This window comes from Simochromis diagramma, unplaced genomic scaffold (genome assembly GCF_900408965.1).
Source record: "Simochromis diagramma unplaced genomic scaffold, fSimDia1.1 OVJJ01000463.1, whole genome shotgun sequence".
Taxonomy (NCBI): Eukaryota; Metazoa; Chordata; class Actinopteri; order Cichliformes; family Cichlidae; genus Simochromis; species Simochromis diagramma.
In genome coordinates, this window is record NW_024386941.1 from 3,723,121 (window position 1) to 3,748,764 (window position 25,644).

General features: G+C 41.9%; 1 protein-coding gene across 1 annotated transcript; it reads right to left on the reverse strand.

The window, feature by feature from the left end:
- Positions 1–18: 18 nt before the first annotated feature.
- Positions 19–25,466, reverse strand: foxo1a (forkhead box O1 a). Its single transcript, XM_040037758.1, has 3 exons — positions 24,481–25,466; positions 4,583–4,774; positions 19–4,204 (listed from the first exon to the last, which is right to left on the reverse strand). The coding sequence occupies exons 1-3, from the start codon at positions 25,102–25,104 to the stop codon at positions 3,017–3,019; spliced, it is 2,004 nt and encodes a 667-aa protein (XP_039893692.1). The 5' UTR covers positions 25,105–25,466; the 3' UTR covers positions 19–3,016.
- Between the last annotated feature and the right edge of the window lie 178 nt (positions 25,467–25,644).

Genomic DNA, 25,644 nt, shown 5'->3' on the forward strand with positions numbered 1-25,644 from the left:
GACAAATATGACACATCCTTTACACATAAGTACATTTATTTAGGTTTTAATACATTAATATTGAACATGTTACATATTTGTATTGATTGCATATCACACAGCACAATTCCAATTTATTCCTGTATACCTGCTCAAGGTAAATGTAACAGATTTTCATTTAAAATATGTAATAGGAACTCTTCCTCTTGTTACGAGGAGCCCTTAGTTATTAAATATACAAGTGAAAGTGCAATATCTGAATTGGTCCAGGATCTGCATTTTGAGCAGGACTTCTCTAATGAATAAATATTGTGTGTTTCATTTTAAAAATGCGATAAATCTTTGACATTTTTTTTTTCATTAATTTGCTTTTTGATGCCATTTTCTAAAAACTGTAGCTGAATACAATAAAAACAACATTGTCAGTTTACAAAAGCTTAGCATATCAATCACTGCATTTTCTATTTTCTAAATAAACTTCATTTTTTTCCCCATAGACTATCTGAAACATAGAGTCTTGACAACACCATAACATCTCACAGCACTATGTTACAATAAAATATCTCTGTTAAAAGTTCAAAGAAAAGGAAAATAGAACAATAGCAACATAAAATTAAAGAATACAATGCATAGATTAAATCATTTAAAAATGTAAAGATATAATTTACTTAGTACAACTCTTTAACTTTTAGAGTGAACCTATGTGGATTCATTACAGTTTATCCTGACTTGAGTGACCGGCACAAATATATATATGTTTATATATATATATATATATATATAGTTCTGAACATATAACATGATAAAAATGCTAAATATATCACTTTGACTTCAAAGGCAAATTTGGCTATAGTACATTATGGCATGTTTGGATAAGAAAAGGCAACACCTGGCAATAAAGCCCAAAAGCAGCTTCTATATTGGCTCCTTCGCCTTTTGAAATGTTAAGCATTTAATTTGACTCTACATAAACTTGCTTACTCCCTGGCTTCAAAAAAGAAAAGAAAAAAATCTACGTCACTGGAGTCGGATCATTTGCTGGTTTGGAGTTTGCAGGTTCTCATTTCAACCAGAGAAAACTTAAAACTAATTCAAGAACCTTCACTTGTGGCTGAAGGTAAATTCATTAGCGACACAGGATCGCCTGCTGCTGTGTGCGGTTTCTCCATCATAACATCAAGACTAATGTAAATAGGTGACTTTCAGTTTTTGCCTTTGTCTCTCTGCCACCTAACCAGTCAATTTTATGAGAACCAATTATGTTTACAGATATAATCTTGAGTATTACTTTTGATTCTGCTTAATAAAAGTCACTGACGGGCTGAAAAGTTTGTCGCTAGAACAGCAACGACTGGGAAACGACCGTTTGAAAATGCAAATATACAAGCTGAGATAAAGAATCAGACACGTAACACTTAGTGGCAGTTTGCTTGGAAAACGAACAATAATTTAAAACAGACCTGTTACGGAAATGATAATTTGCGCTATCAAGTCACGTGATACCATAATATCAAATGTTTAGAAGGACACGATGATATGTAGAGGTAGGAGGGGCAGTGAAAGCAGTAAGGCTGTTCCTACTGACAGCATGAGAGGGCTCTTTTGGACGCTGTGCTATCTAAATCAGTCACAGTAACCTTTTAAGACACAGAAGAAAATACAAAAAAAGTTGTGAAACTGAGCAGGGCACAGGCTGGTTACTGGCGGCATCTTCTGCAGGTGTTATGCAGCCTTGGTGTGAAAACAACAGTAGCGCTGAGAATATCTTTTATCCAAACCGTCTTGACCTCGTAACATTCACAGCGCCGAAAAGTGTTCAGGAAACCATAACAATAACAATTTACAGTCACTTATTTCTTCCCGACTTCTAAAGAAAAGTCAAAGTAGGAAACTGACAAGAAAGAGTTCACCGTTCTTCAAGACTGCTGGATTTGAGTATCGTATGGACCGTAGACATTTTACAATATAAAACCCTTCAAGCCTGCAGTCTAAATTTACTTTGTTAGGCACAATAAATAGGCCCCTGTGGTATTAAGGTTCAGAGTGACGAATGACCCAGAACAATTCTCATGTCTGAGTGCAGGTTATGCACCAGCATAAATCTCTATTAACCACAAATAATTTATGCTGAATCTAGTAAACATCTAACTGCATCATTTTTAATAGACATTCTTAATGTATTTACAAGAAATCAAAACGCGCGTTTTCATTTTACAGCCCGATTGATCTCAAGCGCAGATCTGTCCACTTAGCACGGTTGAAAAAGAGTCTGATCCAGTTTTCTCTGTGGGGCTCATTTCTGCTGCCTCGATTTTTGCTTCCATTCTGTAAACACTATTTACAATTGTGAAAAATACATGACAAGAAATGATTTCACAAACTGTATGATTACAATATCTACATTCAAGAAGTAAGTTTTTATGTAACATCACTCAAGGATCCGTTGAGAAAGATCTCTCTTTTTTTTTTCTTGTTTTAAATCATGTCTGTCAACATAACCCATTCGCCAGATTACCTTCTTTGATTTCTCCGCAGCAGTAATCGATCACCATTACAAAAATCTTGATTGATGTGACACAGTAAACAGCTTGGTGTGAGTTTAAGTTCTTAAACAGACTGCTCTGCTGCTGCTTCTGCAGATGACCATGATGAGATGGTACTGTAGTTGGCAGTATTGTCTGCAAAGATTACAACTACTGTATAGTAAACCAGAGACGTGTGTTTCAGTTTGGCTCATATGTTAAGGCAAAACGTTTGGCACTTAGTTTGTACTGACTTATTTCAGAAAATAATCCTGACGTCACCTTCAAGAACTCTGGTGGTCATTTGTCCTCAGCAGATCAGGACCGGTCAAGTCTGCTGCAGTGATCTGAGAAGTATTTTTTGAAACAGAAATGATGGTGGAACAGTGACTGCAGGTTATGTCCAGATGAGGAATGTATCTTCAGATACATTTTTAGTCCGATGTCAGTTCTGATTGTGACCATGTCAGCAACGGGAATTTAAGTAGAAAGAACTTTTTTGTGAATCACAGTCTCTAACCTGATACCCAGCTATGCGTGGTGGTCTTCACCCCATGTGGGAAACCTTGTTGGGTCACCACTGGCTCAAAGTTGAAGTCCAATGAGTCCCCGTCCATTAGAGTGTCATGGAGGACTGTCTCCATGTCAAACTCAAACTTCTCAATGGACATGTCATCCAGGTCACTGGGCAGTTTTTCTTGATGCGAGGGTGCTGACAATCCCGGTCGACCGTATCTGTTGGTGTTAAGAGGACAGAAGCCGCCGGGCATGCCTCCCCCGCCGAGGTGGGCAGAGAGGTCGTAAGGCATCTGCATCTGGCTTTTGGCTGTCGGTAAACGTGCGGCGCCCCCGCTGTAGTTCAAGGACATGAGCAAACGGCCATTCATAGCCGATGATGTGGCTGAGGCTGGGCTGTGCACATTGTGGGGATGAGTGTGAGGGAGACCATGTGGATGACTGCTTCCTCCTCCCATGAGTTTGGCCGCATGCTGGCTGCTGTTGTATGGTGGCAGCATACAGCCTCCGCTGGACTGAGACACAACAGTGTCCACTGATGGCATTAGCTCTCCGTGTTGGTCCGTATCTGATGTCAACAGTTCCTTCAGAAGCCCTGCGGTGCTGCAGTACTGGCTCATACTGGGCCCGAAGCTGGATTTATTCTCTGACAGTGTCTGCAGTGGCATAGATGACAGGCTGTTCATTCCTGCTTGGCCATACACACACTTGTGGTATTCCTGCTGAGACTGGGAAGCCATGCTGGGCGAGCTGTAAGAGGGGTACCCAGGGCTTGGCTGCATCATTGGAGAAGGGGAGGACTGGGAGGAGCCAGGGGTTGTCGCCCCTCCTCCAACCTGAGAGTTATTTGGAGAGAGCAAGTTCAGGTTGTCCAGGAGGTTCTCCATGACATTCTCAGAACTGTGTCCCAGAGAGCCTGTCATCTCTGTGAGACTGGGCAGCGTGCCTGTCATCTTGGCCCCGGGGGCTCCGGGGTAGCCCATATGCACGTCTGCCTCTCCAAGGTCATCCTCAGGCACAAAGGGCGAGAGGCGACCGCTAAGAGTGCTGGCGTTGGAGCTGGTCCGAGGCCTGAAGCTGTTCCATGCATCATAGTCATCATTGCTGTGGGAGTTGGGGCTGCCAGGCCACTTGGAGTAGGAGCCTGGGCTGTCTGCACCTCCATCAGGGCCGCCCTGCAGGGACAGCTGAGGGGAGACAGGAAGACTGTCAGTGAACCAGTAATATTATGCATGCCAGAGACGTCAGTTTAAGTTTGTAAGTGAGGCAGAAACCATTGAACACAGGGCTGACTATTACTAAGCTGTCACTGTCCATATATTGTAATATAAGAACAAAGTTAAAGACATGAAGAATGTGACTTTACTTTTCAATCAATAGCATATTTTTTTTCATGTTAATCAGCTTCAATTAACCTTTATTTAAACTATGGCAGATTAACACATTATCTCAAGGTACTGTACACATTGCATACACAGTGAGTAAACAAGTATTGAAAAAAAAATCAATAAAATCAGTATGTAAATCAATAAAGAATTCTTTCTGACCTCGCAAGCATGAGTTACCTTTTTCTTTGCTGCTCTTCCTCTGCTCTTGGTGAACTTGCTGTTGTTGTCCATGGAGGCTGCCCTGCGTCGCGGGGACTTGCCGCTCTTCCCGCCCTCCGGGTTTAGCATCCACCATGAGCTCTTGCCCGTCCCCTCATTCTGCACTCGAACAAAGCGGCTGTGGAGGGACAGGTTGTGTCTAATGGAGTTCTGGAGCAGAGGGAGAAAGAGAAAAGCTGGGTGAGCAGCGGACAAACAGAGGGTTGCAGCATGCCCTTTTCCGACAACACCTCAGATCTGATTCATCATACAAGTGCAAATCCATCTGTACAGGTGGTCCTTTGTAAAAACATGCTCAGCTTTACAGCCGACTTATGAGGAGAAAGCGGAGATTTTAATGTCACTCAACAATCTAATGCCGCTCGCTATTCAAAAAACACATGTGCACAAGCAAACAGACAATAGATGTCAGTAAGTTTACTCCATGAGCAATATCCTAAACAGAGCGGGGATTAAACTGCAGACACTCTTTTCTCCAAATTTACTGTAGGTGTGGGCTTTCCCTCACAAAAACAGAAGGGCCTATTGTAAAACGCTATTATACCACATTCCTCCTAACTATGTGTCTTGTTTAAACCAGTTCAAAATCAAAGGGAGGAAATAGACTAATCTTTCCTCCTTACAGACACACTTGTGCTGCGCTCTAACGTTGCTTAGTGACACCACCAGTGGAAAAACTAATTTTTGTGCAGGAAGCTAGTGAAGCGTTGTTAAAACAGAGCAAACAAAAGAGCGAGAATATTGAACAAATGTCTGCTAAGCACAGCGCAGAGAGTAAGACAGCACGTCGCCCCTGCTTTATTGGAAGTGCACTGGGACGCTTGGCTCTTCAACATCACAGAGTTAATTTGCTGTTCAGCCCGTAATGATTTTAAAACTCTACATCAGCCTAAACTGTCACTGAAGTGACCATTTAACCTCAGATGATAATTTATAGTCTCTAGGCTCTGCATCATTTTCTGTCCAGGTCTTAACATGAAGTAATGAGCCTTGTCCAGACATTACTGTGCATGCGTAAAGCTTGTTGTTTTGGAAGAAAAGCTAAAACTCCCGGCACACACACACGGCTTAGCATGCATGGTGTCTAACGTCATCAAGGCTGTTCCTGCTGTGAGTCACCGCTTCACATCTGGTTCACAGTCTGCCCTCTGCTCTGCCTTCACCTCCGCTTCTCCTCATTTCTACCATCCCTTTGGAGTCTGGACACTAAAATCTACAACCAGTATAATCTATTACACAGTTTTTATTGCTAGTGATTTTTATTTCTTTAAAATAAGAGATACAGGACTTTCTCGGCATTGAAATTTATCTGTTGGAGAAATACTGAAAAAGTGCACATGTGATTTCATAGCATTTAGTTTACAATGATATGAAACAAACAAACAAACAAACGACTCATATTGTTGCTTTTCTGTAATTAAAGTGCACTACAGATCTGACTGGTAACCCTTGGAGGAACTCGGGGTCTAAATTAAGTTCTGGCTAATATTTTAAAAGTATTCCAGTTATTAAAGATCTCTGGGGTGATGACTGCAGGACTAAATATTGATACAGTCTAGAGGATTTGCAGTATTTCAGTCTTCTCATTGTCAATCTACACAGTTGCTTATTTTAGGTTTATCATTTCATGCATTTTCATCTGCTTTGCTACTATTACTGGTTTCTTTCAGCAGACTATCACTATCAATGATCCCTGTTGCAAAGCAGCATGTAGTACCTGCTTACTATTGTTTCAGTGGTACCTGTCCTTTGCTTTCTACAGCCTCAGCATCACCTATTGGATTGCAATTGAGCATAGTCACATGTAAAAATGATAAGTGTAAGCATGTGACACTTTTTCAAGTGTCAGCCGGCTAATTTGACCAATTTTCATGTATATTTAGACAGTGCAGGAAACACACAATAGTCTTTATCTGTTGTTAAAAGGTTCAAAGACTAAAGGTTTGTGGTCATTTTGGCGAAAGCTGAGATGCTTGCAAGACTGAAACAAAAAGAATGATCAAACGCTGAGATGGTAATACGGGTCAACCTCTGAAGCCCTGACTGAGTTCATCCTCATGAAATTGCAAAGTCATAATTTGATTATTTTCTCAAACCATTAGAGCCATAAAATACATTAGTCACAGGACAAGTATGATTCCCCCATCACAGCTGGACTCGCTTCATTATGAAGTGATTCTTTTTTAAATAACATAAATGTTGCGGGATATGTTAATTGGAAAACAGATAACTTCAGAAAAAACACGCCATATTTTATTTCCCTGTCCTTTATTTTCCTTCAACATCTTCTGTTCCATGTCGTACTTTTCCTTCTTTCCCCTCCTCACTGGAAGACTTGAGCCTGTAGGGCACATGAGGGCCTGCATGAACACTGGTGCTTCACAATAAATGTAATTACCTCTGAATCAAATGACCCAACTGCTCCAGCCAATAGTTGTGGTTTAGTTTGCACGATCTGAGGTACGTGACAGCCCTTCCGTGATTCTCCAAGTAAATGCTTTTCTCCCCCTCCTGCACATCGGTAGCTATGACAAAACTCAAGGAGTAAAGTCTGGTCATGAGCCTCTCTTTCCCATGACTGCGACGAGTGCTGCTGATTTCAGCTCTGCTGGGACAAGGAATGAACGCAATGTGTGCATCGACGCCGGGATGTCCTGTTGCAGCCCTATATCATCCCGGTGACAGAAAGTAGAAAGTCACAGCTAAAGTCTCTTACTTTAGTGACCCAGGTTTCTGCTTTGTCAAATGTCACGGTTAGAACGCGGGGTGTAATAATCCAAAACATTTTAAAACCCAGTTTAAAAATATTGATGCAAGGCAGGGAGTACCAGCAAAGGGTCATAAAAGCTGCTCTGATGGGAAATGCCAGAACTCGGCAGAACTTGGTGTGCCGTGTGGGGAGTGTGGCTGAGTGCGTCTGGTGGGGCCAGTGGAAAAGCCTCGTCTCACACTGTGTTTGTGTGTGTGCGCGAGTGTGTGTGCGAGAGAGTGCCAGCTCATGTTTTTAGTGGAATGGCAGTAGGACAAACAGCAGCACAGTATGGTTTTGATTTTGTAGCTCACTCCGCTGCAACCAGTGATATATTGGTTTTAAACACACGCTATTGGGAACAAACAGACACGCACACAGTGATCCACTAAGACAGAAATGCAGATGTACAAATGGAAATCCCTTTGCTCTCATAATTATGAAGCCTTTCTTCTTTAAGACCAGGCAAGTATTATTTCTTTCCTGTTAATATCTTTTTAATTAAAAGTATGCGTTTTTTTTTAGGTGTGTGTGTCCATGTGTGTGTGTAGGGGAGGGGTGGCTGTGGGGTCCTCTGACTGAATGCGACACTGGTTTATCTCTGGCTGCAGTACACAGGAATCTAAACATTCCAGCTAATCACTGTGTGCAAAGTTCAATTGTAATCACAGCCAACTTGTTAGTATCTCTTAGGAAACAGTAAAGGCAGGATTCCCAGCCAGGCAGCCATCACAATCAACATTCCTCAGCAAGGTTACAAAACCCATAATTTCGCAGAAGTGAACTCTTGATTACTGTCGCTGGAGGACGGTCCTATCTTATGTTGCATGAAAATTTGACAATAACACTTTGTCATTTCAAAAGCAGAACATTCCGTTTCTTGCCACACACACACACAAAAAACCCCACCATCTGCACTTACAATACTAACACATTAACATGTGCTTGAAATTAATATACAGTTAACGAGAGCGGAAATCTTCTTTGCGGTGAGTAATCATAATAAATGTTGACTGAAATACACATGCGCGCACACACTGTAGCCTTCTCTCCGTTGTTCCCGAGCTCGCCGTGAGGAGCACCACCTCCATTCACGGTCAACACAGCACAGCCGTACTGGCAAAACACAAGGAAGTGACCACATGAAAGAGGACTGTGACAGGAAGCAGAGCTGACTTCCTGTCTCACAGGAAACATGGCGGTCAGTAAGCAGAGAAAAAGGCATGGAATGCGAAGTCGTGAGCCAAGTGGACACCGCAAAAATCGCCTCCCCGAAACCCGCTGCCAAAAGAGTTTATGTTTGACAACAGGCGATAATCCCTGATGTCTGATGTCACACCACAGTCATTAGACGAAAGCAAAGTTCACGTTGTCGTGCGACTGCTGAAACTGAATTACATGACTGAATACGTCACGACTCGGCAAGAGGCTGCAGCGTGGCTGTCTGGGCGGTTTGAGTCCAGGAGAATGTGTTTTGAATGTAGGCTGTTGAGAAATGCAGAAAGAGGAGCTGTGTGACAGAGTGGGCTTGGATCAGTAAAGAACAAACTGTGCTGATTTAAAAACTCCTTCTCTGGCAGCACTACTGAAAGGCCACACTGTTCGGTACATCACCCTCTCTTTGCTTCTGTCCTCAATGTCCTCTTCCTCTCGCCTTGTCTGCTCTTTCCTACTCCTTTCATCTCTTCTTTTCCAGTATTCTCTCCCCTCTTTATCTTGTTTCCATTTCTGCTCTTTTGTTGCCTACCTATCCTATTCTCAGCCTGCTTGCTTACCTCTCCTTCTACTTGCAAACTGCAGCCAAGTACCTGCAAAAATCTAGACACAGTGCCACACAGGTGTTTCAGATTGACCAAGGTGCTGGAAGCTCTCCGAGTCGTTCAAATGTCAACTTGTCTAATGAAAAAAATCCCCAGAAGAGCGCAACACCACCTACATGCAGTGCTGCTTTGAATAATGTAAACCCGCAAGTGAAACCTCAGCTGCAAAGGCCATATAGCTACACGTATAAAGTGCAACATTGCTCCCACCTCACTGACTGAAAGCGTGCAGCATCTATGATCTCACACGCCAGCAGCTATAGCTTCACACACATTTACCAGAGATACGGAACACATGAAAGTGAAAATGTGGTTTCCATGCACTATTTCCACTGAACTCATTAGAGAAACGGTGCTGTCCTTACCGTGCATTTTCACCTTTCGTTACGCAATTTTCAGCCTTAAGAGGAGCTCTTCACTGTAACTACCTATTGTATGTGTAATGTCTGCACCTGTGCGTGAGACGACAACCTATAGAGTATGCGCACAATTTCAAACCACCAAGATAAGTAGCCCTAAAAGCTGCAGCTGGGTCACGTCTGGAGCCTTGTGCTGAGTCTGGCAAAGGGCGAGAAATATGGTCAAGACAGAAAATGTGTAAACCAGCTATTAGCCTAACACCAGCTTAGCATGTCTGCCCGCTTAACAACAGGATGGGGTTGAGAACACAGCTCTAGGTGAGGTGATGGGTCAACAAGCCGAATGAACTCTCGCTTGCTGCGATGAAGTCATCTAAATATATACTTGCGATAACTTTCTCCACTCTGTGTCAGACACACTTAGCACTCTTTCGTCCAGAGTCTGACTCACTTGTTTTGTTTTTTTGTTTTGTTTCTGGGTTTTCTTGTTTTGGTTTTGTCTTTGGATGGGTGGGGTGGCATCTAATACCTGGGGAGATTTCTACTCTAGTTGTAACTGATCAGTGTTTCCTTATGTGCATATAAAAGCCACATTCCCTACAAAAGGCTTTTCCAAAAGTATCTCAAACATTGTCACAAATTTCCAAACAATGCAAAGATTTTACATCTTCACAATCACTTTTTTTTTAACTGTTAAAATATCAGAAAATAAATTACTAAGGTTATATTTTGTCCCATCTAGTATTATGCAATTAAGTGATCTTGATCATTATCATTGAAAAATACTTTTAAGTGTTTAAAAACTGGGTTGCTATAGCTCACCTTGCTGAGCAGGAGGCCTGTGAACAGAGGACTAGACTTTTCACTGCAGGGGCCAATCATCAAACCGATAAATGCTCATTTTGGGTTGCTCAACCTTATCCTCACAGTCAAACTAGAGCATGGAGACGGAACAAAATGAAAATGGAGAGTCAGACATCAGTATCTGTGGTAAAGAGTGGTCTCGCAGCATCTGGAAATAGTTTCGATTTCTAAAACTATAAACACTAGAGCAATATCTGCCGCAAGATAATTTTTCCCACCATTCCAAAGGGGGATGTTACCATCCCATGAGTACAAGAAAGAAAACCTGCAGTCCCCAAAATGACCCCCTTAGCAGCATTGAATGCTTGTATCTTTCTTTTCAGCCACGTCTCTCCTAAGAATTGGGCTCATAGCTCATTATCTATGTCTTTGCATATTATCAAGACATTTAGTTGTATGTAATACTTTGTGGTTGTTTTGGTGCTCTGTTAAGGTGCTGAATAGTTTACACCATTGGATTCATTTAGGATTTAGTTCTAAACCAAGTCAGCTATTACTCCTTGAACCTAAAATTTTGGAGGCTCCTTCTTAAGTCTTCTCATTTAAGGTCTAACAAACATAGTGAATGAGTTTCATTCCAGCTATTATATGCATATTAAGACCATTCTTTACATCAAGATGATAAAAATATGATAATATTTTTGCCCAAATTGTCAAGCTACTTACAATGAATTTGTTTGTCTCCGTCTTACACACATATGCAACAATAAACCAATACAAACTCACATTGCCACATTTGCAGAGCAATCTGACCAGACCGTGATGACTTCATGTATTTGCAGTTTGATATGTTATCTTCAGCACCAATATTGAATTGACCAGTGATAATCACTGACCTATTTACTAAAGTCAATAAAGCGATGATTATAAAAGGCAGTGGAAATAAAAAGCAGGGCACAGGAAATGTAAAGCCTTAGAACTGGGTTCATTATTTATAGCATCTTTAAAAAAAAAAAAAAAAAACATATTCTAAGGAAAAGGAAATGATTGTTGCCATTTATTTTGCATAGCAGCAAGTGGCACGGCACAACACCTTAGGTCAAACTGGCTAAGGAAAGCACAAACGTGTTACTGTTGCTAGCGATATAAAGGGAAATCTATCTTGCCACAATTCAGTTAAAAAAGAGTCTCAGATTAAAAATGGAAATTGACCTCAGGATAAGGTTCTAGCTAGAAATAGCTTCTTTTTTGCCCTCTCCCAACATCCTACCCCCTTCCTAGTCTTCTATTCCTCCCTTGTCCTTTTCACTTGCTCCCCAGGGACATCATGCATGCATGCTACTTGCCACAGCTGATCGCAGACTCATGTTGCAGCAAGAACAGTCCCTTGCTCACCCGTTGACGTCAACTTTCAATAAATCAATTTGGCAAAGAGAGCTGAGTGAGAAGGCCAATAGACAGAGCACTCAGTGTGCAGCTCCTCAAATTCACTTTAGAGTTCTATGAGTCCAAGTAGCACTCTATGTCTTCCAGGAAAGTACCTCTTCAAAATGGTCATTGTCAGATGCTGACTTATATGAATGTCGTAAAGTGGAGAAGGAAAGGCAGAAAACGCGAGTCACGCAGGAGAAAATCTGTCTGCAAATGTATTTACTGACGGCCTTTTGGCAGGATCGCCTTTTCTCAATCCTCTGCGAGCAATCTTAATGCAACCACCCCCCTTTGCCCAGACACACACACACACACACACATACATATACAGAGCTTGGAAGCCTGAGTGGATGGTGATTGGTTAAGTTGAAGGTTGATCGATCTCAGACGCTGCAGACAAATGATAAATAGTCTGTGAGTGGTTTTGTGCATAGGGGCAGAAACAGCAAAGCTACTGACACTCGAGGATCTTTCATCACCGTCTGATAGTGTGAGACAAGTGGCGAGTGAGATGAGTGGCAGAGTGGCTATTAGTGAACTTCCTGCTGCATTGTATCCGCACAGGAAGCGCTGGCCAGTCCTGATACTGATTCTTCTGGTTTATATGCAAAACACCGCAAAATGAGACCCTGGTAGGTACAAAAGCAAGGGACCAGCTGGAGAAAACAGTGGGTTCAAGAGCCACAACTTCCTAATCACAACTTTCCTGTCTGACTGCACAAAACAAGAGGAAAAAGGAAAGAGCGGAGCCTTATCCAGGTAGGCTTTTCCAACAGGATCACAATGGTGGATAAAACTCTTACTGCACATTTAAGAAGCAGTTCCCCACTTAGGATTTGCTCTCATTAAGGAGCCAAACACACAAAGCTTGGTGAGAGAATAACATATCATCTATCATTTCCTCTACTTTGGACAGGCCTCATATTTGGACAAATTACTCCAAAGAAAACTTTGCGGAATATGCGAGTGAGTGACCAAACTTTAAACTACATACTCAAACAATCGAACGAGCACAGTCTCAATTCCATTATTTCAAAGGATGCAGAAATCCAACATAAATCTCGGCAGCAACACTTGATGGGGGTCTAGGTGACATTTATGGGCATAAGACACTTCGAAAATAATGACGCAGCAAAAAGAGCAATGGCAGCTTTCTGTTTACATGTTGTGCTCTCTCTTGTGCTCGTTAATTTCTTGACTCGGGCTTGTGCAGCATGCTGCTCATGTGTATAGACAGGGACTAGGTTGTGCTGGCTAAGCTTACCATGCTAAAATATGTGCATGTGTTGCTATGTGCAACACAATGCGAGTCTGTAAATGCACAAAGCAGTGTCTGTGGAGCGAGGATATTTTTTGCCTCTGATCGGCACAACTACTGGGCTGGGCTGCTGCCTGCTCTGCCTGGATAAAGATGCAGTGTGTGGACCACTGCTGGGTGCCTGTTTGGTGACCTGCCTCCATGGGCCTGGCCCACCACTGGATTGACAGGGGGTGGGGGAAGTGTTTTGGGGGTTATATTTATATGCTTCTTACCCCAGTTCAAACTAGCAAACACAGGGATATCCCAAAGCTATTTTATGGCTTCCAGTGGAAAATCTCAAGTCAGTGACATAGTTGAGAGGATTTCTCATTACCACAGGTCTCCTTAGTGGTGCATAATCAGACTGTAAAGCACTGATACATTTCTAAGATGTCTTTAAGAAAATGGCTGCATACAAATACATTGGACTGGAGTCTCCGCTCAGAAGATTTAGCAATATGTGGAAGAAGAAAAAAAAAAAAAAAAAAAAAGCTACATCTGCTAAAATTCAAACATCAGCAGAAAATCTGAGAAAAAAAATGACCGCCCACACTGTCTCCTCTCAAAAGTAACCTTCTGAAGCAGCAGGGAGATTCCTGTTACGCACTAAAAATGTCACCAAAATTAAAGGACATCACTTGGAGGTTAACACTTCAAGAGTGCAAAAGAGAGCATAATGTCAGCACTGTTACTGTGGGAAATCACTGCTACCATCTTAGGCTGAAACTAAAGTCACAGTAGCGGTCTTTTCAACTTTTTCTTAGATCTCTTTCCATCGTCGAGAAAATGTAGTTGCTGTACCGAACACATAGCTGGCTACAGTTCGTTAACATGTTTTTAACTGATCACAGTTTAACGGTGAAAAACGCAGGTCCTGATAGCTTTTCTTGTTTTAGCTTTATACACAAAATCTAAAACAAAACAAAACAATATGCACATCAATCAGACTCTGTACATCTGTAATGCACTTACCTGTTTTCTAGTTCTAAAATTGGCGTGATTCACGAGTGACTGTTTTCAGAGAAAGGAAATTGCTAAAAAAAAACCTTAAAAGATGCGCTGGAACAGTTATTCTTTTTGTCACAAAGTGGGTTTTAATGGACTCACTTTAAAAAGGAAATTACAGTGACACATATGAAAAAAACATATAAACACATACAGTATGCAAATGGAGCAGGAATGCAAAAACTGTAACAATGCAACTTTAAGAAGACACCAAAGCAGCCAAATATTTTCATGGTTATCTTAAAAGTTATTTCCATCTTTTCTGAAAATTAAACCAGAGAGACCACTAAAAGACACGCACTGTATACTTTCAATATCAGCGTCTTCTTATGCTATATAAAAGCATTGTGAAGACAGCAGAGGTAACCACAGATAGAGTTAAAGAACGAGAGTTTGCGAAGGGCTCTGTTTTCTCATGAGGTATAAAGTGAAACTAGACTGATGTGTCCCACACTGTTAAGTACAGCGAGAGATGGCAAGTATGACATTAAGTCAGCTTAGACTGGACTCAGTCATGGCGATCATTAAAAAGCTGGCATCGGTACAGGTCAGGGCAAGTCAACATTTATACTGTGTCTATTATTATATTAAGTCTAAACCACAACAAACCACGACATTTAACTATTTGAAAAGAACATGTAAAAAGTTTGTGTTTGCAGCAATAACACCGACTCACTTCCAAGCACTGAGCAGTGCGGAAGAAAGGAGAAAAATGAAGGAAACGCTGGAAGAGGAAGAAGCCACTGAATCTGGCGTCATTCTCAGCGTTGCTTCCTCTCCTGATGACATCACTATCCGTGTTGCATACCTTGTAGTGCTTTCAAACCACCCACTTCCTGTCAGTCTGAGGCTGAAGTTTGCACCTCTTAAAAAGGAAGGTTAGCAGAGATAAGAGTTTCTAGAAAAAAACATTATTTTTCCATAGTTACGGCAGCCAGCTGACATAATATCATTGCTGCCTTTTATTACTTTAAGTTTATGCAACAATACATTAATCACTTTTTCTGAGAGTCTAATGTTTGCACAAAGCAGATTGTGCAATTCAGACTTTTTAGAGTGATGGGGAAATTAATAACTGCCTAAGACATGTATGCCAAACAATTAGTATTAAAGCGTCAATATTAGTACAGCGCAAAATATCACGAAAGCAGCTCGATGGTGAAAGACGACAAAGAAAGGATTCTCTCTTTTGATTCATAGAGCATCGTAACATTTCCCACCATTTTCCCAACGGCTCCCTCTTTAAAACAACAAAAACGCTTCTGAATTGCTAACAAATGCCGGTGTTGTAAACAGACCATTTTCTTTTCAATGAAATCTTGCTTGTCAATCACATCAACCACAGTATGAATGAATCACTGACAGCAGAATGTGTCGACATGTCATTACACATCAAATTGGCCCGACTTACACGGCAAAATTTCCCAGAATCCAACACAGCAACCCTGAAAGCTGAGCCGCACTAGGAGGCAGAGATGTTACCCACAGACTGTACAGCACTATTCACCTCCACCAAAAAAAAGCAAAAAACACTGATGTTTATTTTGAGCAGACGTACGACGTGCCATTTATACAGGCAGTTACAGGAGAAACGCATTTTGCACCTCTCACATAAGCCAACAATGACAAACTGATATCCTTCTTTGGTAGGGTTTGGTTGGTACATTTCAGGTTTTAATCCAGTTCCAGTTAAGGTCAAGTAACCACTGCCCTACCCACTGCACCCATAAGCACTTGATCAGACAAAGGCCTTTCTATACAAAACAGACAAAAGTGCAACAATGTTGCAACACCAATGCAAATCTAAAGGGAACACTCCCAAAGGCAGTTCAGTTATAGGTTTGTGCTCTTTGGCCTTGAAATAACCCATGTTCCTATGACAAAGAAGCGGGAAACCTGCCTTCAGATGTACAGTCATAACAGCACTTCTGATTTTAGTGTAGATTTTAATTTCCACCCATGTCAGCCAGCTGTACAGTTCCAACGAGTGTTCATGTATGTGACAGAAAGCCAAAATGGATGTGTGATGGTGTGATAATACCAGTCCAGCCTGACAGGCACCGTGCATAATCGCTTCAGGGCAGGAATTGCACAACAATGTGGGTCTGGGTAATGCCTGTGGTTTGGGGCCCTCAGCAGTGAGCCTTCCCATTAAAGTGTTGCTCTGTTCACTCCTTGTGTGTCTGTAGCTAGTTCACACTCATATATAAGCTATGAGAAACGGACGGGATGCGAAATTTGCAAGTGTGAAGAAGCACCGTGGGTTTTCACTTCTTATTTCTACGGTGAAATTTTTTTTAATCCATACCACAGTTCCTCTTCTCACACCATAAAACAATGCTGAGGTCTTAATGGTAACCCCACAGAGGATTTTTTTCAATTTTCCTGACTGGTGAGAAGTTGTGAAAAGAAGAGGGAAAAAAAAGATCACGTGGTTTTGTCTTGCTACTACCAAACCCATAATCTTAAAAACAAAACATTCTGACTCATCCTAAATGACTGTTTACCTGACAACGACACTGGATGTCAACTTCACATTTTCAACTCTAGCGTAAAGCAACCTGCGTGGGCGCCACTCCTCTGTAAGGCTGAATGAAGCTCTAGTATTTACTGGTATCTTTTGTATATCACTTCTACTTACTCACAGTTACTGGACACTACAATCACTGAGTGATCTCTCTCCTGAATGATCTGGTCCTCAGCCAGAAAAAGAACTGACAAAACAAAACTCTGGCAGGAGTGCTGCGGAGCTCTGTCATGCCAGTGTCTGAGGCGGTGGAAACAGCCGTGTACACATTTGGCATGATTTGTTTGAAATCACGACATGAAAGGGGCACTTTATGGGGTTTTCCAGTTTCCTTTCCAGCGAGATAAAGGCTCTGTAAGTAACTTAGCAATAAGTTACCAGTTGTGGTCCTGGCTACGTCACTAACTGAGGACAAAAACATCATTTCCAACCGGTGTAGGTGTAGATTCACATTCAAAAGTTGCACTTACTGTCATAAAATGCATTGAGGAAAGATTCTTTTTTCTCAAGTTTTTCAGTAAAATTTCTCATTATAGGCTCATTCCTGGCTGCATAGTTTTTGCCAGACCATCTGGAACATCTTGCCAACCCCAAGCACTTAAAAATGTTGCTTTTTTTCCTGCTTTACAGAGAGCAGCAAACTGTAAAGGCTGTTGGACTGAGACAGACAGACGTGAATGCAGAGAGAAGCTCCACGTGGGATCAATTGTTGATACTCATGTGAGGTTAAAAGGATGTGATGCGATAGAAACAGAATGACTTAACTCCTAAATAAAAACACACGTGCTCCACGTGCAGATTTAAACATCCAAAAATCATTTGACAGCAACGTTGCACCACATTGCTTGTTATTTCAGTCTGGTGACCCCTCAGTATCACAAAGTGTTTCTTAGTAACAATAAAAGACAACAGAGGGTAATGCTAATGCCGGGTCTCAGAAGAAAACAAATATGGAGCAGGACAGAAGGAAAACATGGCATTGTGAAACAATGTGTGGAACTACTAGTTTCACACTGTTGCACAATCAAGTTTGAGAGGATGAGCACAGTTACATCACATCATGTGTATCACGCTGCTATACTACGCACAGCCAAAACCACCTCAACAAGTGGATCTACTTACGTCAACCGAAAAGGACAAACATTTGCTGCCTCTTTGAAATGTGATAAATGTCATTCTTTTTCAGAATTAGATATTCTAAACAGTCTTCGGTTTCACCAGTGTCACCTTTGAATCTTGGAGGACAATTTGAATTGACAAAATGGGCAATTAAAGGGTCAAATGACTGATATGTTAACTGATAACAGGTATAATTACTGCTGTCCTAGGCAGAGACTGTTAAAGACTAACAGGTAGCAATCATCAATACTCACAGCTACTTTCTAACACCCCTGGTGCGCCAGCTATGGTGATTCACAACTTCAAAGCACTAAGCGATACAAAAAGTGAAGGGGAGAGGCGGTCGTAAGTGGATACTGGATTAAAATCAGCTGGGGAGAAAAGGAAAGGCAGAGTATCACGCCACAATAAAAAAAGATATAAAAGCCTGCGCTGGAATGTTCCCTGTGTCAGCCTGTCTGTCTGCCATCATGTCTGCGCATCTGCCAGCAGCAGGGCTTTAATTATGAGGCCCAGGTTATGTGCGCACACACAGTAGACTAACGTCCCACATATCTCTAACACAGTGCCTCACAGTTCCGCTGACTAACCAGTGGCACCAGACTTTGGCCTGCGGCTCCCTGATTCCAGTAAATGTCTTGTTATGCAACTCCTAACAAGTATCACCCAGACTGAACTTAGAGCATTCTGGGTCCCTCTGCTGTGTTTTCTCTCCCTTTTCTTAAATTTTCCCCTAAAGACAGTAAGCAGTTAGCTCCTTGGGGGTTTGCCATGGCAGGGCTCGGGTAGTGGGGTGGGAGATGGAAGTTAGTAACCCTTCAAAACACCAAGTGTGGCCCGCTTTGTGCTGAAGCAGAAAACCAGGAATGGAGAGGCAGGCGGCGCAGTCAGGAAATGGGGAGGAGGGTGAGGAGAGCTCCTTCAGCTCTATGCCTGAGAAACACAGCTGCCCCTCATGTCTTGGGGCAATGCCAAGGTTGGACTCCCTGATTGCCTCAGGGGGGTGAGAAGTGTGTGTGTGTGTGTGTGTGTGTGTGTGTGTGTGTGTGTGTGTGTGTGTGTGTGTGTGTGTGTGTGTGTGTGTGTGTGTGTGTGTGTGTGTGTGTGTGTGTGTGTGTGCATGTGTGCTTGTTTCCAACCAGCAAACACAGGAGGACTGCTGTTTTATCCAGCTATCTGTCCTACTAATACACATTCAGACCCAGAGAAACAAACCGCCTGTGACTGGTGATAAAGCACCACCAGCTTTCTGCTCACTCAGCTAGAATACCTAAATTCTCAGCTTCTCCCTTTCTTTGAGCCACACTCCTGGTAAATCCATTTTAGATAGCAAGCAGCAATCTGATTCACCTCTGCATCATCTGCAAAAGTTAAGACCATTAAAAAAGGGTGCAATGTGACTCTAAATCCTATTACTGATCAATTAAACTTAAAGGCGTTGTATACTGCAAACCAAAAGACATTTCTCAGACCAGTAATCCGTTTCTTTTAAGAAACCAGCTTTGGGTTAAACCATTTCTAGCAATGAGCTGGAGCTCATATTATACTGGAATAAAACACACTCACACACACACTAGCAATTTGAGTGCAGAGCAGTTTTTACTACAGTCATATCATGACTGCTGAAACACAAGATAATATCAGATTTCATTCATATCGTTATATCTCATATATTCTACATCACACTGTAGTTCAAGCTCAAGTAATTTTAACTGAAAGGCTCCATAATATACTTGATCTGTTCAGGTGCTTTCAACAGCACTATGTTTCATTTACGTATTCTACTTATGAGATTAAACTAATAATTTAAAGATTAGCCAATACAAGTTTGCAAAGGTATCAGATAATAACTAGAAGTAGAGCTTTCCAAGAGAATTCTTGAATCCTTTGCCGTTGTTTATGTCAACAATTTAAAAGTAGTATAGAGAACCAGGTGTCACTGTTAATGATTCCACGTGTTCCAGAGAGTTTATGGAGGGTCTCTTTTTTGTCTTGATATTTTTGAGGTTCATTTTGTGACAGAATAAGTTTCTCTGATCATAAAAGCAAAAGTGACAATGTTCATTTTGTCAAACTGGGCTATTTGAAGTTTCACAATCTACATTATTCTTTACTCTAAACAGGTCCATGGGATCCATGACCCTTGATTACTTAACTACTACACAAGCTATGTGGTGCTAACCTTGCTTACTGTAAGACTAAGACGGTAAGAGGGATTGGAGTCAACAGGTGCATTTACATGGTAATGACCCTCGTGTCGCTCGCTGTACAATCTGCTCGGACCTACGTGTTTGTCTGCTTCGGCACAGTTTGCTTTGAGACCCGTGGGAGTGTTTACCAGCGTAGGCTGAGGAATTTCAGGTCAAGAGAGCATCGAGCACAGAGAACACCCATGGCCAAACTGATCTGGTAACTGACATCAAAGTGTACCTGAGCCATCCAGCTCCATCAGTGAAAAGCAAATATTTATCCTGCAGTGACGTACTTATAGTAGAGAAATACACAAAAGAACAGACTTTTGGCATATATGCAAGTGTCTGCATACATAATGTTTATAATATTGCCTACCTAATGCATGCATATGTTTGTGTGCGTGCAGCAATATGAAATCCTGATTGTTATGCTTATAGTGACTTAAGGAGCATGATTTTTTTAAGTTAGGGAGTCTGCTGGAGAACTGGACATATTAGGAAAAAAATAAGCAGTTCTGCAGAGAGGTTTGGTGATGCATCATTTGTGCCATCTGTTCGTCTTCCTGTTGGATGGCATCCTGTGCCAGGGCCAATGTCCAGTCCACTCTGAGAGCTTCTCCAAGCTGGTCCCACCTGGCACAACTGTCCTCAAAATTCACACTGTCACAGACGGCCTGAGAAGTGTGGAGGCTGTCATGACTCAGTTCAGACACGACCAACTGTGTAGGATCAGCAGCGCTGAGAATCAAGCTCAGCGTCAAACAATTAAGAGTAGATAGCTCTAATCATAGAGACGTGCTTCAACCAGTTCACTTTAGGGGAGCCACGTTACCTGAAAGATCAGCAACATTGAGGAATAATCTTTAACAGGTTCTGAGACACTGATCCAAAGGTAAATTACAACTAATATTTTAAGGTGTTGAGCAGTCAACGCTTCCTAGAAACAAAGAACTCGGGTTTTGCTTTTGTTGTTGAGATCTATCTACGTCAGAGGCCATGAAAAAGCTTAGTCCACGACTTAGTCAACCAGTGCTTCAACCCACAAGCCGCAGAATATGTTCTTATTCTGAGTGTTTTAATATTATCATGAAACCTCAAAGGATAAAAATCAAAAGTTATTTGGCAGCGCTGTAGTCATCAGACTGACCGGTTGATCGATATGCTCTCATCCAATATAGCCTCTCATTGTTTCGACAATTGCTGGTGTCATTCTCCAAGGATACAAGTGCTACATCAATAGCCATTCAGGATTAATCTATTCTTTTTGGTAGGGGGAGGAACAGGAACAGACTACCTGAGAGAAACAGAATGGTCTGAACACACCTAACTCTAACTTAATCGAGATGGCCACGTCTACTTTACAAATGTTAACAAATGTAACTCAGCACCAAATTATGGCCACGTTTTGTTCAAATGAATGGCCACAAGTTGTGTGGAGACTTTGCAAATAGCTTGCATTTCACAGCTCAACGACTAATGAGGCATATTACCCAAAGCAGTATCTTAAAAGCTCTGCCTCAAAATTTTATGCAAACTTTCGTGCTTAACACTTAAGTGTTAACATATGAGAACATCAGTGTTTGGTCTCTCGTGTAGTCAGAAAAGAAAAAATGCAATTTAGCACCACTGACACGAGGCCGATTAGAGCTATTCCCTAATAGCTTTTGTGCTGATATAGCTCTATTGTCAAAACTCGTAATTATAGACAGGTGCACTGGTTGACTCAAGCTTTTTATGGTTATTTATTATTCATTAAAACCAATGGGCAGATTTGTTTTGCCCTGTGATGAATCAGTTGTTTAAAGACTAGGCACAGTTTCAGCTGCAAAGTTGTTCTCTGATTAACTACAGTCCAATATTTAGCTTGAGCGCTTTTGTTTGTATGTCTACAGTCCTTCTGGAATGACATCTGCCACACAATTTACATATTTTCATACTTCCAACAGGTCATTTCACCCATTGGCAGATAATACATAGCAGGACTGAAGATCACAAAGCCTGGTCTCAGAAAAAAGACATTTTGCACATTTTAAAAGGGAACAGTGACAATAAATACCGATTAAGTGGATTAAAAGATGATTCTATGTAAAAATAAAATTAAAAAATAAACAACCCCCCCCCCCCCCAAAACGCATGACTCTCAAACGCTATATTTAAACATCATCATCTTTGGCACAGATACTTTCTCTCTATCCCACCTCATGAGTGTGGTTGCTTTGGAGAGACAATGTGTGACGGCCCCCCTGTGTGGAAGTGAGAGGAGAGCTTTATGAATAACTCCCCTCGCAGCCATGAATGGCACTTTGCTTTCCCACAGTATTACTCAGTTTACACCCCCACCATGGCAGGATAAGCCGTGAGCCCAAGCGGTGGCTGAGCCGCCAGTCACACGCAAAAATGTCACACGCTAAATGGAAGCAATAAAAGTGAGAACGTTGATTTTTTTTGGTTTAGTTTTATTAATGAAGTCACAAGGACGTATTAAGACTGTGTCACTGCGACTCTGGTGCAGTCAGTCACTTGTCATATCCAGTCTCTGCTACGCAACTTCATAATGACATTACAATACAGTGCTTTGCTCTAAGAAAAAGGGTGTGTTTTATGGTCACTGGAGTACTAGTACTAATAATGACGCACACATAACCAAGTAACCAGTCTGCTCATCCAGTTTTTTTTTAAAAAAAAAATGCGTTTATTGATAATTTGCAACCTGAGACTTAACATGACTAACACCATGTGGGTGTTTCTGCTTCGAGGTTTCAGCTTACCACACACTGCCTACAGATTCTTGACTTGATTATTTCTTTTAATTTCCATAAAAATGCAGCATTCGGATTTTTGTTTTACAAACAAACTACAGAGTATTAAGGATGACTAGCATCCCTTGCTCACTGGGAAAACATGCTTAAAAGCATGGTAAATACGGAGGGAATCAACAAGCAACCTCTTTCACAAACACACCGACACATTGCACTCAAAAGTTTCATTTGTTGTCTCACCGATAAAAAACACACATTTTATGTTAAAAGCACCTTGCCTACAAATCACAACAAAGCCAGAGAGCAGCACAAAGCTGGAACCTTTTAGAGTATGAAGGCATACAAAGAAGAAGTGAAGGGGAAAAATGGCTTCTGGGACAATATCACCACCCTAGCAACACATCTGTCCAGTGCCTGCTTTGTTTACTGGGGGATATTTCACTACACTGAAGGGGTTTTTCCACTCTCATTTAATTTGTCTTCACAGGACTACACTTGACAGCCTAACATGAGTTTGTATCCTTTCTGCAAACACTAAAGTCAGATGAATGGATGAATACGCGGAAGGCAGTTTATTGTGGTAGTTTTTGGCAAAAGTATGCAGGTCGCGTGTGAATGATTAATTAGGGAAAAATATCTGTCTACAAGTCCGATTCAGTGCAAACCAAAGGAAAAAAAAGAAATTCTCTTTAGCCTTTGTGACTGATCTGAATGTGTCATCTCTCAGCACATGACTCAAACATGGGATCCTGCTGACACGGGAACACAAAAAAACAAAAGCTTTAAATTTCATCGGCAGCCCAGACAGCCTACAACACTACAACAGAGGCCACTGTGTGGCTACAGGCTCAATATGATTTCCTGCTGTCATTAATTTATTGTCAGACACCAATGAAACTATGTGTCTCCAAAGAGAGGTTTACGCCCTTCAATAGTGTTCAGTGGGAGGGCCTGTCACACCACATCAGAAATTTTAAGTCCCCTCTTGCGTAATGTTTGGGACAGTTCCTAGGACACATGAATGCTGGTATCTCCTTACAACACAGATGTATAAATAAAGCTTCATTCAGTGCTCACACACTCTGTTATGGAAAACTGCGATTTAGCCTTTAAAAAAAAGAAAACTGAAAGAGTAGATCTTTCTAAATGATTTTAAGTCACAACTCAAAACATTTTCTGAGGGAAGCATTAATTTGGGGACAAGAAACATTCAGTTTAGTTAGGATATTCATATAAATCATCAAGTCAGATTACTGCCTAAAGTTATGGTGACATAAACGGTCGTTAAGTGGATGGATAACAATGGAAGAGGACATGTGAGCATGAATGGGACTAACACATAGCAGCTACGCAACTCTTTGTGCATGCTTTTTGTCAATCCCGGGGGAAAGTATACATAGGGAGTAAATCATGTATTAGCATAAGTCTCTGCAGATGATGATAACCCTCGAAATGATGATGGATGATAAAAATAAACAACCCTGACCAAATGCATTATACAGTCACAATAAACCGACTATTGAACACCACAGACAAGCCAGAAATCCCTGGAGGGGTATTACAGTGATACCACAGGAGATAAAAACATAGCATAAAGCACAATGAAGCCCCTGTGAACCCACTGTTAAGTACCCACAGACACACCAAAACTTCCCACTGAATAACTTTTTTATTTTTCCTTTTATACAAGAAGTACCACAAGCAAGTGCTTTATCAGACACACCCGCACGCACGCACACGCGCACACACACACACACACACACAGTTAAGAATAAGAAAACAAGTAGTTACCTTCCATCCTGCAGAGCTGTTGCTGTCTCCTTTGTCCTTGAAATAAGGCACACTCTTCACCATCCAGTCATAAATCTGAGAGAGAGTTAGTCGGTTCTCGGGAGAACTTTCGATAGCTTTGGTTATGAGGTCTGCATATGACATATTCCCCCATGCGTTTCGCCGGGAGGAGCTGCTCTTCCTCTGGGCAGCGGCAGCAGCGGCGGCCGCGGCCGCTGAGGACGACGAGCCGACCGGGGTGGAGAGCAGAGGCACCTGCTGCTGCTGCTGATGCGGGAGTTGCGGGTTCGGGTGCTGCTGCTGCGGATGCTGCTGATGTTGCTGCTGCTGCTGTGGAGCTTGCTGGTGGACGCAGTTCTCCTGACACTGGAAATCAGTGCACAGGATGATGGGTTTCTGCTCTGTGAAGTCCTCGGTCTCCTCCAGCAAGCTCAGGTTGTTGATGAACTCGGTGTTGTTGGCGGGTTCCTGCTTGACAGATGGGACTGGTGAAGAGGTGTTGGAGTCGCCCGGGTTGATAAACTCCGGCCGGGGCAATGGCCAAGTGCACGACCGGGGCCGCGACAGCGGTTCAAAATCCGGGTCGATTTCCACCAGGTGTGGCTGCTGAGGCGCTTCCGCCATGGTCGAAAGGTGAGTGAGAAAAGTGTTACAATGTCATGTAATTGTGACGAACCTGTCGCTCCTCAAAAGCAGCAACTTCGCCTCGGAGACGTGAGCGAACGCAAGATAAAACTGACCGGGAAAAGAGTGCTCCGCTTGGGCGCAGGAAACAACACTGAAAGTTACATCCCAAGTCGATAAAAAATTAAAAAATAAATGTAAAAAAAATCAGCTGATTAAAAGAATGATTCTAAAACGTCTTTCAAGTAAAGTCGAGTACGCGGTCACAGTGTGTTGACCCGCTGTTTTGTTTTTGTCCAGTCCTACAGACGTTCCGTCTGCTCCTCGTACAGCCTGTTGACTCTGTTGTACATACAGCTTGTGAGGACTTACTGGAAGTATCATTTGTCAGCTGACACCTCCCACATTTGACTGACAGCCGAAAAGCACCAATAAACTGCATCGAAAGACTCAATGAAAAAAGTAAACCTGTGGAGAGCAAATGTGGAAGATTTCCCGGTTTACTTTTTTAAAAATTTTAAAGTAATTTCTACAGAAGAA